At 37.6% G+C, this 13,731-nt stretch overlaps 1 protein-coding gene across 4 annotated transcripts; it reads right to left on the bottom strand.

The window, feature by feature from the left end:
* Positions 1-14: 14 nt before the first annotated feature.
* LOC308683337 (arfaptin-2-like) lies at positions 15-12,301 on the bottom strand (the record flags this gene model as incomplete). 4 transcript variants are annotated; one of them, XM_081353770.1, is made up of 8 exons in its annotated part: positions 12,050-12,275; positions 9,141-9,251; positions 7,883-7,939; positions 4,456-4,564; positions 2,589-2,651; positions 1,250-1,365; positions 931-1,152; positions 15-176 (listed from the first exon to the last, which is right to left on the bottom strand). In XM_081353770.1, exons 2-8 carry the CDS (start codon positions 9,237-9,239, stop codon positions 15-17), a joined length of 828 nt encoding a protein of 275 aa, XP_081209896.1. In that variant the 5' UTR covers positions 9,240-9,251; positions 12,050-12,275. The 4 variants fall into 4 exon arrangements, with proteins under 4 accessions (XP_081209896.1, XP_081209897.1, XP_081209899.1 ...); XM_081353771.1 differs by having other exon boundaries at positions 7,907-7,939; positions 12,050-12,268; XM_081353773.1 differs by lacking the exon at positions 2,589-2,651 and having other exon boundaries at positions 7,907-7,939; positions 12,050-12,301.
* Positions 12,302-13,731: the final 1,430 nt, after the last annotated feature.

Consider the following 13,731-nt stretch of genomic DNA (forward strand, 5'->3'; position numbering starts at 1 on the left):
TGCTGAAGTAGCTTTTACCTGGCATTCTCATACATCTTGATTGTCATCAGTGTGTCTTCCATCGTTTTGTTCACCAGTGTGTTGATACTGGACACAAAGAAGTTGATGGCACCGAGCAGAGTCTCTCCATTCTTGCACAACAACTTCTGTGTTTCTGCATTGTATCCAAACTCATCCTGTGTGTAAACAGTAGACTATTGTGAGTGTGACTATTTGACTCTATTGCAGTGTTGTTATTTTAACTAAAATGAACAATTATTAAAATCATTTTAATTGAAGTGAAGCTACAATAACATAAAATATACATTTTAGATAAAAAACTTTGTGAAAATTAGACATGTTGGCTTGGCAAATAAGTTTAAGTTGAAGCACTAAAATTGTTGTAAACTGAAGTAAAAAATAAAGATAAATAACTAATAAAAATGACAAAATACTAAAACATATATTGATGTCTCAACCACCCTAATTCTGAATGTTCTGTTTAATATGGCATTCCTACTATTTATGCAAAAATAGTAATTTCTACTATCATTCCAATATTATGCAAGTTTAGTTGCTTTGCTTTCAAATGACGTCACATATGGATGTATCTTAGGTATATATATGGCCAATGGTGATATATACTGTATGTATATATATATATATATATATATATATATATATATATATATATAATTGTTTAACTAGTCTTAGACAATCCATCCAGCAATGTTAGAGACATTCTTGACTGGTCTGGTGTAGAAGTAGCAAAACACAAAAGCTAAAGTAAACTGTGTTCTTGATGACATAGTTTTTTCTGTCTGTAAGCACTAGTTATTTTTAACACTGACACTTTGAAAATACATGAGTAGTAGGTTTACACCAGTCCCATAATTTTGCATGGCAGGCACAACAAATATCATAAATCTTAAGATGACCGTGCCGTCTCACCCGGAGTTCTGGAGACTTCTGACTGAGGTCGGCGAAAGTGTCTCCAAGGGCGTGCTGCGTCTGCACCATGCTGTAAAAGTGGTTGGTTAGCGCTCGCGCTAAATGCAGCACACTCTCGTACTTCCGTTTGGTTTCCCGCAGAACCTCGATCTGAGCCTCCAGCTCCAAATCCACAGTACGTGAGCCTCGGCCAAACCTCTCAGAGATCATCTGTTTGGTGCACTAATGGAGAGAACCATAAATACAAAAGGCTTCAAAATTGGAGTGGCTAACAGCACATAACATCTAAATAGAAAAAATAAAAAGTTAATTGACAAGCCTTGTATGTGTTCAGGCCCCATTTCTTCACTATGTCAAATTTCTCCACAGCAATGCCTCTTGTGGCCTCTTCTGCTGTCATGGAGGAATTGCTACTGGTGTGATGCATGTTGGACCCTGATACACAGAAAATGCTTACAGTGAGTCTCCAATTACACACACATACACTGTCTACATACAATGTCTAGTCTTCCACAATAATATACACATTTGCAGATATTGTGGCCATCATTAATTGCATCAGAAAGACAGACAGACAGACAGACAGTGTATCAGCTGTATGTGAAACAGATGAGATGAGAGAATAAATTAATGTGTTTTACTAAATAGGGGGAAAATGTTGTCAAAGAGCACTTAAATGATCCAGCACCGTTTGGGATACCTGGGATACAGGGGATGTCATCTGATTGGCTGGCTATTCGGCAGGCTGCAATTTGGCTTGGGGCAATGCTAACACCCCTGGACTTCATTCGCAGGTCTGGAGGGGGTCATGGCCAGGAATAGCAGGGGATGTTGGGGGTATATACGGTTATGGGGAAGAGGGAGTGAGTGGTGGATATGTTAAAAAGTTATTTAGCCAATTGGGAAAATTACGTTTTACAATGGAATGGATTGCACCACATGAGAGTGAAGTGTATAGAATAATGCCAGTGCAAATGTGTGTGAATGTGAAGGAAGATGGAGGAATGGGAAATGGGAAAAAAGGGAGGGTGAGACTGAGAGAAGGTGATAAAAGTAACAAGATGAAATGAACACGGGAAAGCACATGACTGATATTTTGTTAAATCTGCTGCCTCATGACAAACAGATGGAAAAAATGTACAGTTCACTCAAAAACACACAACTGTTATTTTAAGCCCCAATATGCCAGATAATTTATTTTTAGTGTTGATTTACACAGAAACAGAGTGTGACTAGGAGTATCAGACAGTAACTGATCTGAAAGTTTCCAAACATACTTTACACCCAGCCATTGTGCAGCAGATTTTTCTAAACATTTCCTCAACAAAGTCAGCAAGATCAAAGCCAGATTACAGTTTCAAAACTAATTTGCGGAGTAAAATTACACAAGATTCATCATTACAAAGTTCCTACCAGAGAAAAAAAGCAACCTTAACCCAGGAAGAAAGAAGAGAAATAAAAATGCAGCCCGTTCCAATCTGCTTAGAGAGAAAATAAAAGCCAGAAAAACAGAAGTGATTAAATTTATTCGTGCAGAACAGCATCCTATGCCCTAGGAAAAGTCGAAATGGCTTAGAAAAGGACAATAATAGAAGGCATCATGGGAAGGTGGAAAAAGAGAAATAAGTGAGATTGGGTACAAATGAGGGATGAATGACCTTGCCCTTCATTTGGAATGCGTCTGTTGCCTAGAAAGTCAGTGTTAAGACGGATTGCAGGGCCTGAGAAAGGGTAAAAGAGAAAGAAAGTCCTCACTGAATCAGAAGGGAATAAATTTACACTGATATTAAGGCCCCAGGTGATCACCTTACAATCAGATCTACAACATCTGACAAAGTCATTTTGTTAGATACATGAAACTAAATTAAAATAAAATCAAAAGCAGTCCGTTTTGGTTGGGATACTTTGCAAAAGTTAGCCTCATTTTTCATTACAGAGGACATTCATTTAAAGGGGACCTTTTATGCCCAAGTCTCCGTTGTCCCCAGAAAGTTTCAGCTCAAAGTACACCACAGATCATTTATTATACCATGTTGTAAATGCCCATTTTTAGCAGAAGGAAAAACATGCTGTTTTCGTGCACGTATCTTTAAATGCAAATGAGTGGCTGCTCCCTACCCCGCATTCCAGAAGAAGGCGGAGCCTTTACAGCTCTTGCCTCAGATACTCCGCCAAAAAGTAAAACATCTGTTTGGTTTTGATTATCATCTCTATCGTGGTCACACTCACGTGACATTGAAGTTCGTCATCATCATCACCGATTAGCATATTCAGTCTTGATAATCTATAAATTGTGTTCCGGGGGCGGGGTTTTTGTACATTTTTAAAAGAAAATAATTCCCTTTGCTTTGAACTTTGAGCGTCATAACTTCGCAGATGTTGTTTATGCTCAAAGAGCAACATTACACACCAACTAGATTTAGAAAAGTGAAATCATAATCAACTACCCCTTTTAGTAAGTTCAGTTGACGGTTAATTTTTTGAAAAAAAGTTATTAATTTAGTTCATTTATTTATATATATATATAAATTCATTATAAATCATATATATATATAGCTGCTCTGGAGAAAACAGTGATGTCATTGTCCAGCTCAGTTCAGTTCTCATATAATGGCGTCAATGCAGGCAGACCAATAATATTGATGAATATTAAATGTGCTTAGAGAGAAATTAAAAGCCAGAAAAACAGAAGTGATTAAATTTATTTCTGCAGAACTGCATCCAGCAGAACACATTTATGTTCAAACCATGTAAAAGTGAATTTAGCATAATAGGTCCCCTTTAAAAAAAAAAAAAAATCTAAAACTAAAGGATACCTGAGGATCTGTGGCCTTTTTCACTCTGGTTAATGTCAAACTTTAAAGCCATTAAGAATGACTCACACACTACCTATACACACAATGACCAATGCCAGAGGCCCTGGCTCTCATTTGGATTGCACCATAGGAAAGAAAGGACCGGAAAACTCAGCAAGGAAAATATGCAAACCATATTGTACAATTCCAACTTCTTCTCCACAAAAAATATGTATGTGTTTGCATCTGAGAGTACAAATGTCAGCCAAGTCATTTCAAACTTGGTAAAGACCACCAATTAAAAAAAAAAAAAAAAAAAGTCAATGCATGTTTGGGGTCAAGTGAATCTAAAGCCAGCCTAATTATACTGGAATTTCTTTGCCCAGGTTATTTTGAACATATGAAGACTTTGCCATCTGAAATTTCCTTCTAGAATGATAATTTTTATCAAGCTTGTATGTTTATGTTCAGTTATTTCACTTTAATGGCAATGAAAATGACCTATTAATTGTCATTAAAGTGAAATCACTGAACTTAAACATACAAGCTTGAAAAAATGCTCATTTTAGAAGAAAATTTCAGATGGCACTTAGAGGCTTTTGCATCTGAAGTTTTGCATATTGCTAGGTGAGACTGTATTTTACGTGTTCACTGCAGAAGTAGCAAAATGGGTTTTGGAAGAAGATGTGAAGAACAGTGAAGAGTTAAAGAATGACAGGGTTTCTTATACCTTTGATAGAGCTGGTTGGAATGATGCCTTCCGTCGTACCTCCATAACCACCTGAAACGATGCTGGTTTCATTTAGGTTGGGCCCGGATACCATGACCTGTTGCAAGTCCTACAGACATGGAAACAGAGAAAAGAAGAGATCTTAAGTATTCAAATTGGCGACCTAAAAATTATTTTGTCATGTAGTGAGCCATTTGTGTAACAAACATAGGCAAACGTTGTTAATTGTTAGAAGGAACATTTTAGGGTTAGAATCACATGGGACCTAGAATTAATAAGAATCATGTGTCTGTGAGACATAAAAAAAATTCATATGTAACTTCCTGTGAACAAACCCTCTGAAAAATCCATGGGTTTCCTTGTTGTAGTAAATGAATTTGAGACCAAAGCTTACCAGGCAATTACAGCACAAGGAAGGAAACAGTCTGAACAGTTATCTGAAACAAGTCACATTAGTGACTATAAAACGGTCAACAACCCACACCAAAGCATACATGTTATCTGAGACCATAAACTACAAAACAGAGCCTTCTTACAAATAAACAACAAATCCGCATTGATTTGATCAAATAATTGTTTTTATGTGTTAAACAATCACAATATTAAGTCAACTTTCTTTACAAGTGCACTATGTAACTTTTTTTGTAAAAAAAAAAAAATAGAAAAAAAAATAAAGTGGTAAATAGTCAATACACCATCAATTCTTCTTCAAAAAAAGTGTTTTTGTCTTACTTTTAGACCAAGAGGGATGTTTTTCACGCAAAATTGCAGACTAGCGACAAGTGTGGGAGTGGCATAGGTTAGTTGTCACAACTAGCAAGGAAGGTTGACGATATGGAGCACGGTAAATCTCAAACCTCTGGGGAATCAACCAGTTTAAACAAACGCCGAACAGAGGCGCTTCTGCTTGCAAAAAGAGAACGCAACAGAGCTTGTAATAAAACAAGAATCAACATTGGCCTGGCTTTTTGGAGATGGCCAGAACTGAGGGATTTGAAATGTTGTAAAAGTGACACGGAGATTGCGTTTTTATTACTATTTATTTTATTGAACTGATAAATTGCCATATGTAGCTCTCTAACAGACAGAGAGAATTATTAAAGAATTATCTATTGTGAAGGGTCATTTCATTATGTTGTTGTAAAGCTGTGCTGGAATTATTTTCAAGGAACTACCGTGTCTATTAATGGGTAGGCTAAAGCTACCGTAACATCTTCAGCAAGTCAGCTTGAGATCCTTTCCATCTAAACTGGTTATATCTCTTAAGCCTAGTAGTGAATGTTTTATGAGCGGTAGGAAAACCATATTCATCCGCAAAGTCACGCAGAGCTGAAGCGCAACCAAAACAATGTCCTTCCGCAAAATACATTCAAGTTTGTTTTTTAACCGCTAGAGGGCCAAAAGTTGCATACTGTACATTTAACTAGTTAAAGGAGAAAGTTAAATTAAATGTATCATTATTAGGGCTGTCAAAATTAACACATTAACGCTTTCGATAATTTTTTTCAGTTTAACGCATTAAAAATATTTTATGCAATTAACGGAGCATCCGTTTTTTTAATATAGCTAGCGTTACATTATATGAACACTCTTCTTCATGTAAATGCTTTTAAACCATTAAAGCGCAATAAGAAACAAACTCAGTGCGGAACTGGCGTGTGCCATGCTGCATTGAGTTCTCTTTCACGCTTGAACAGAAAAAAACACACTAAATTATGCCAAAATGCCCATTTTGTCGAGGATCCTCATAAGGACAGTCTTAAATGAACGTAAAGATTTATGAAACTGGGATGAGTGCCTGTGACGACCTGGGTCTTCATTGGGTTTTTCCCAGTAGCAGACGGATGACTCCGCCCCCCCGTAACCTGGTTGCATCCGTGACACCTGTGCCTAATTTCCCTTGCCTCTTTAAGAGAAGCAAGCTCGATGGCAGAGGGCGCGGGCGGCCAACTTGATTGCTACAATCATACATGATGATACAATCATAATTGCGAGAGGTCCTGGGTTCAGATCCCGGACGAGCCCCCATTTGTTACGCCCCGTGACTCAAAAAAGGGGACGCAACAAAAAAAAGGGGACATAAGAAAGCCAATTCGTAAAGAAACGTTTTTATTCAGATAAGATAAATATACAAAAACTATGTACTGTAGTAGTCAAAAGTCAGTAATGTCGTGCTGGGTGTATGTGTGAGAATGTAATGTGCTGTAGTGTCGTGATGCATGCAAAAAGAAACATAATCAAACAATAACGAAAGCAATCAAGTTGGCCACCCGCGCCCTCTGCCATCGAGCTTGCTTAAAGAGGCAAGGGAAATTAGGCACAGGTGTCACGGATGCAACCAGGTTACGGGGGGGCGGAGTCATCCGTCTGCTAATGGGAAAAACCCAATGAAGACCCAGGTCGTCACAGTGCCAGATTAACGTCATGTGCAGCAGGTCTTAAAGTGACAGCAGCCTAATAAACCTGCTCCTGTCTATGTCATTAATGTAAATCAAAGAACAAAAGAGAGAGAAAAATCATTCACTGCTCTTGACTGAAAATTTTTTGTAGCTTTAATAAAAATGTATCTATATTAAATGTATAGTTTACGCAGTGAAAACTATGAAGTGTTTGATAACTATTACATTTCTGTAGCCTATATTTACTACCTGTTAGATCAAATATTTAAAATATACGGACTTTATGTGGTTTCTTTCTACATTAATTTGGCAATTGAATATTAAATTAATAAAATATAAAAATTTATTAAAAACTTTAATGTAAGGGCGATTAATTACAAAGAAAATGTGCAATTAGTTTTTTTTTATTTTATCGATTGACAGCACTAATTCTTATACATTTTAACGAGGGAGGAACAAAGTCCATTTATATAATGGACACTTATGTAATGTACAAGTATATGACTATGTAGTACTATAGTAAATATAATACTTTTTCACTGACAAAATATACAATTTCATTCATTTCCATTGTAAAACAAATGTCAAATGAATTTGTTGTTTTTGCTAGGACATAAACAGGCTCATGGGATACATATGCTGGTATACAGTACGCTCTGTACTGTATGCAGTGGCCCCTTTAAATAAAAAAAACAGAATTAATTATTATAATACAAAATCCACTGAACATACTGTATAGAGTTAATAGGTACTAAAAGGTCACTAGCCATTGGTTAATACCACAAAGGGACAAAACAGGATGTTTTTCAAAACAAACAAAATCTGTAGAATTTGGATTTGTATCTAACCTCAAACACTTGATTAATATGGAGTGACAGAGGCCAAAAAAGAATGCATGTGATTTGAAAAACATCCCGTTTATTAAGACAAGATTATGGGGAGAACTAAAACCATTTTCTGCTGGAAAGACATACACGTGCAAGCAAACACACACACACACTGCCACCCTTCCCAGTGTTCCTTCTCACCCTGAGGGCTGCGGGACTCCCTACCTTCTCTCTTAAGCTCCACTGAACCTTTGCAGCCTGCACAGACATCAGGGAAGAACATGACAACAAAAAGACAAAAGAAAGAAAACAAACCAAAAATGAAGCACAATGTGAAACAAAAACTTGAAAACAGTGATGATAAAATAATCTATCAAACACAATGGAATCCATATTTTAGGGTCGATTAGCACCTGTTAATACAACAATGACAGACTTCAAAGCTTGACAATAAGAAAAAATACATTGAGTTACACTACTTTGCATAATTTCAGCCCTCATTGATCAATGAATAAACCCTCTTCATAAAGTGCGTAGCTAACAGATCCTTGTCACTCCAAACATCAGTGAACAAATGGATGGGGATTACAAAAAAGAAAATGCCACTCTTTCTCTCTCTGGGTAAAGAACACTTAAAAAGTCTGTTTTCACATTCTGGCTCAATGCTACCGATCTATTTAAAGACCCAATGTAACGCCAAAGTGCCATCTGCCTTTAGCTTTGCCATTATTGCAACTGTGAACATGATCAGCCGTGGTCCTCCTGGGATGAGCTTTTTAAAATGGACTTAACATGAGAATGACAAAAAAATTAAAATATACCTATTTTTAAAACAAATAGTTCCCTATAGGAATGATTAAACCTCTTAGCAAATATCTCGCTTGTGTTTGCTCAACACGTCTTCTCCCGGATCCAGTGCCACAGTTTAGTTGTCTTACAGAGGTGTGTCTTGTGACAACATTACCACTATTTACAGTGGTTTGAACAATAAGGAGATTTACACTTTGTGCTTGGCCGCATTAGCCTGTTACTCCTGAAACACAAAGACAATGAAGACACATGCTAGACTTCCAATGAAGTCATTTTTACGAAACAAATGCATATTACTATTACTTAACCTTAATTTGTAACTGCTTATTTCAAATCTCCAAGAAAAAGCTGAAAAATGATGAACTGCAATGTTTGCATCACCTGCTACCTTGAGTTTTTTTTCTCATGGCTGATATTGCGAAACAACACAAAACAAACTTGTTAGACAGCTAGATTTCAGACTCTAACAATATATATAAACCTAAACGCTGTGACCAACATTTTGATGCTTTGATACTTTGATTCAGCTTTGCAAACAGAGGAAAAAACTGAATCATTAGGGTGGGTTCAGGTAAACTGGACCACTTTTTGACATTGAAATCACTATTAAAATGTGGCCCGATGCAGCTGAATCACATGTATCACTCACCTGCTCCAGGCTGTCATCTTCTGCCAGATTCCTGGAGTCCCCATTACTGTTAATAGGAATCTCCATAGTGGCTGCTTTACTCATCATACTCTCCGCCATACTGGAGTGTTGCTGAAAGACAGAGTGAGATAAGGAAAAAAGATAAGAAAATTAAACAGAGAGAGCTTTTCATTATATTACAAAAGGTAGTCCATGACATTTCAGAATAATATATTCATGAATTCACAGCTGCTAATTAACAATGTAGACCAGAACTCACTTCAGACAACAAGCACTAGAGAATAAATTATTATTATGTCTAACTCACAAGGTCAAAGTGAATGGTAACCAAGGCTGGCCGTCATTCTACATGACATCCTTTCGTAAAAAAAAACACGAGGCTGAATAAATAATGACAATATATGTAAAATATCCCTTTAACTAAAATATACAAGGCCTTCTATACTCCACATACATTTGGTGGCAACATGGAAAGGAGTTTACACAGGAATGTTCTGTTCAAAAGTACTTATCAGATCTGACAGAGCCCAACCCAGTCATTATCATAAAAGGCACTGCAATGGAGTTCAAGGACTAGATCTTTCACTTCAAACCAATTAACCTGGTTAAAAACCCCTGTGAGTTTCTGTACCTCTGTGATATTTCCATTGATACTTGCTTTGGTTACTCCTTCAGAGCTCAATCCTCTCACCCCTGCGGGAGGGGCTTCGCTGCAATGAGTGAGCAACTTCTCAAGCAGGCTTTCATTGTTAGCTCACATAAAGCTCCCAAGCTCAGCCTCCTCAATGGGCAGAGGAAAATATAGGAATGCAAGGAGCTATGTAACAATCATGTGACTCATGCAAGTTTGTCTAAGCTTCAGCTTTAGACAGGCGCTCAGAGAGCCGATCTGAGCGGAGACATCATAGCCTGCCTTCACATAAAAGCCATTTAATTCTCCTGAGTGCTGAAGCATGAAATTTAGGAAGGGGAAAAAAGCTAATGGTTCAAGTCTTATCTGTAAACTACAGGAATGGAAAACTAGCATTAATAAATTTGCACTCAGTGAGCAGTTGTGATGGCGGTGAGCCAGTGCAAGTGCTCCTTTACTATAATGAAGGAAAGGAGGGGATAGGACTGTGGTCATGGGATGTGGGATGTTCTGACCTTACTGAAGACATTCAAATAAGCACCGTTTACTTAGCATAATGAAATTGTGGCAATGTCATTACGAGAGAAAACTATTCAATTTGTGGCTTGCAGTATGACCCTTGCTTTACCAGCTACCTGTTGATGTGAATTACATTCTCTCTTACTGTGCAGCTGCACATTTGAATGATCCAGTCAATGAAGAAATGCTATTATTTAGAAGGACATCTGGGATCAATTTGGTTGACATGTCAGAACCCATTATCAAATATGCAAACTCTCAATTACAGCTCATCTGATGGATATATGCATGCTAGCAATTCCCTAGCAACCACCCAGAATACCTTAGAAACCGCCCAGAACACCATAGCAACCGCCTAGTAAAACCCTAGCAACCGTGCCGAATTTTTCCACTGCAAGCGCCACTCACATTTTCTTCAGGAAATGTACATTCTAGTTAATTATGTTCCTCTACCTTGCTACGTGGACAGGGTGAACTTATGGAGAACTTTGCAATGGCTTCAAGGATCTACAAAATAATATGAAAGAAAAACAGATAGGCCTGTAATTTGACAGCCATGACAACACAACAAAATACATCACTGACTTTGGCCTTTTTTCCTGTGATTTTCCACTGGTTTTGCGGAGGCAGCATGCCATCTAACCAAGGCTGCATCTATGACAACAAGTACAGTACAGACTCAAGCTAGCAGGCTGAGGTGATGTTGCTTCATTAAGCACCTCCCTAAAAATATGTCTCAAGGGACCACAGTGGTAACAAGAGGCTCTTTAAAACAAAACAAAACAAGACATATTCCAAGTCTACACTAGTGGTGAGGATTTTAATCCAGCCCAGTGAACTATTCTTTCAGTTGTCAGTTCTGCATTATGTCAGTAGGTGGCTACAAGTGTGTTACGAAGAGTCATTAAACCATTCACTCAACCGTGTCAGTCAACAAAAACTATTTTTATCCTTAAATAAAATGTTCATGCTTACAAATCTACTAATAGACTCAAGAGTGTCATAGTCATTTTCCAAATAAACAACAAAGCAATTCTATCTCTATTTTGTCAAATGAATGATTCTTCAATATGTCCAACCACATAAATGCTCCTTTACAGCCAGCTCTCAAATGTTATTGGCTCGTGCTATAGCCTACCAGCTACTATATAAAACATGAATGCAAACGAAAGAATTGTTAGTACATGGACATGAACGAAAACAATTCGTCTACTTAAGTCTAAACTAGTGGTGAACGAATCTTTAATCTGCCTGCTGGCTAAAGTATATTGGGCTACAACCTGGGCGAACAGGTGGCACATGTGAACGTTGACAGTTGGTTCGTGACATTTTACCTACGACACCACCTCGATAAACAAACAATACCTTCAATCCATAATTTCTATAAAAGCACGGGAGTTCTACTACGGATATTTATATAATCGACCTTATGGCTCGTTCAACCGTGAAACATTTTATTTCTCATAACGCATCATTGTCATGATGTGTAAGGTACAGTCAGCTGACTCAAGCATCCACTGTCAAAGTGACGGTCCTTGTCGCCCAAGGGCCTTTTCTTAAAAGAAACCGCTTTTCAAATTGCATGCATCAAGACAGATAAACACACTTGAATCATAAAATCGCTAAATAAAGCCACATATTAATTTTCGCCGTCATATTTCACAACAATGCATGGAGTACATTAATGCTATTTCGATGTCTGCTTACTGCGATAATGACTGCATAAATAATAAAGATCAATACATAAATGTTATCTTACCTGTGTTTTCTATTCTAGGATTAGCTATTTGACACGCGTGCTGAATATTTTATCCCAGTTCATGCGCAATCAAACGCTGACACTTCAAAAAGAGTGAGGAAATTATAAAAGCATGCATTCATTGAGGCTGAATTTATGTTAATTCATAAGCAGGCGGTTTTTCCCATGTTCAACCGATTCCACCATGTCCGGCGGCTTGTTTGTATTATTGGGCGAATCAGCCTCCAGTAGCCCGAAATGCCTTGCGGATCTGACGACAGGCGCCGACCTTCCTTTAGCCGACGTGGAGCAAGCAGCAGGCGCGAGGAGGAAGCCATGATGAGAAGGGAAGAGAGGAGGCGATGAATAAAAACCAAACGTACAGAGAAGAAGAAGATGATGATTGTTATTATTATTATTATATAAAAACAGAAAAGAAAACATATTTTGAGAACTGTTTCTTAAATCTTTTCAGTTTTATCCTACATTTCCTCAATCTGTCTTGATGTGTACCTTGGTGGGAATTCTTTCAATATTTAGCCTACTTAAAACTATCTGTTTAATAGTTATTGATGACAACAATAGTAAGACCACATACATAACATAAGAAAACCACTAGATCCAGCAACCAGTAAAATCCTCTGTTTGTCAGAGGGTGGCAGTATAAGGCCAGGCAAGGCACTATAAGCAAAGAACAAGAGACATACTCAATAAAAGAGTCGTTTTTGCGGCACTTCAGAGACATTCCTAATATCAAAAAGTAATTTTCTGTAAAGCTGCTTTAAAACTATATTATGAAAAAACATTATACGAAATAAATGAATGTAAATGATTATCAATGACATGTAGGCCTAGCTGAAAGGACTTCACACAATTATTTTCTCTAGATATCATAGGACTATTGTTTTGTTTTTCTGGCCCTTAACCATCTTCACCCACAAAAGCATTGAAATGCTGCAGGACTGTAGAGTCACTTGCCTTGGGACAGCAAAATTTAGCTACCATAATGCAAGGGGCAAAGTTCTATTATTGTGGTTGAACCATGTAGGCATACTGTTTTCTCTGCCAGGGTCCTCTGTCCCATTCTGACTTGTGCTCCTACTTTCTTTATCACTGGTAGGCATACTTGAAGATTCACTGATATGGTTCCAACAACTTTCAATAACAGAACTCATTAGAAATCATAACACGTGTTAAAACAGTATGGTTATTATTTTAAAACGTGTTCAAACATATTCCACTCACTCTATTTCTTTTTCATTCCCATCACCTAGACATACTCTCACAGCTTCTCACTCAAAGCGCCATGAGAATGTCTGTACAGACCCGAGAGGAGAGTTTGTCTCCAGCGTTGTGGTGGGTCCTGGTGTTTCAATGTCTCAGCAGGGGGGCTCTGCATTTCATATTAACCTCTCTGATAGAATCAAGCAAACAACCATCCAAAACATAAAGGGATATTTTTATGGTTATTGATGCAATATGCAATTGCTGGCCTTCTCAACCATGCGTAAATGCATTCCTGCTATAGCTTTATAAAGCAGCTAACTTAATTTGGCATGTGAAGGCTGTTAACAGGACAACCTGCCATTTTTTAGAGGTGTTTCAGAAGTTTCCCTCAGCTGCCAAAGCTAAGCTTTTACTGTTTTTGTTGGTTTATATTTCACTGCACTGTAACAGCCCTTGTGGAGCTTGCACATATGACT

The sequence above is a fragment of the Scardinius erythrophthalmus genome (genome assembly GCF_964197995.2).
Source record: "Scardinius erythrophthalmus genome assembly, chromosome: 23".
Lineage (NCBI taxonomy): Eukaryota > Metazoa > Chordata > Actinopteri > Cypriniformes > Leuciscidae > Scardinius > Scardinius erythrophthalmus.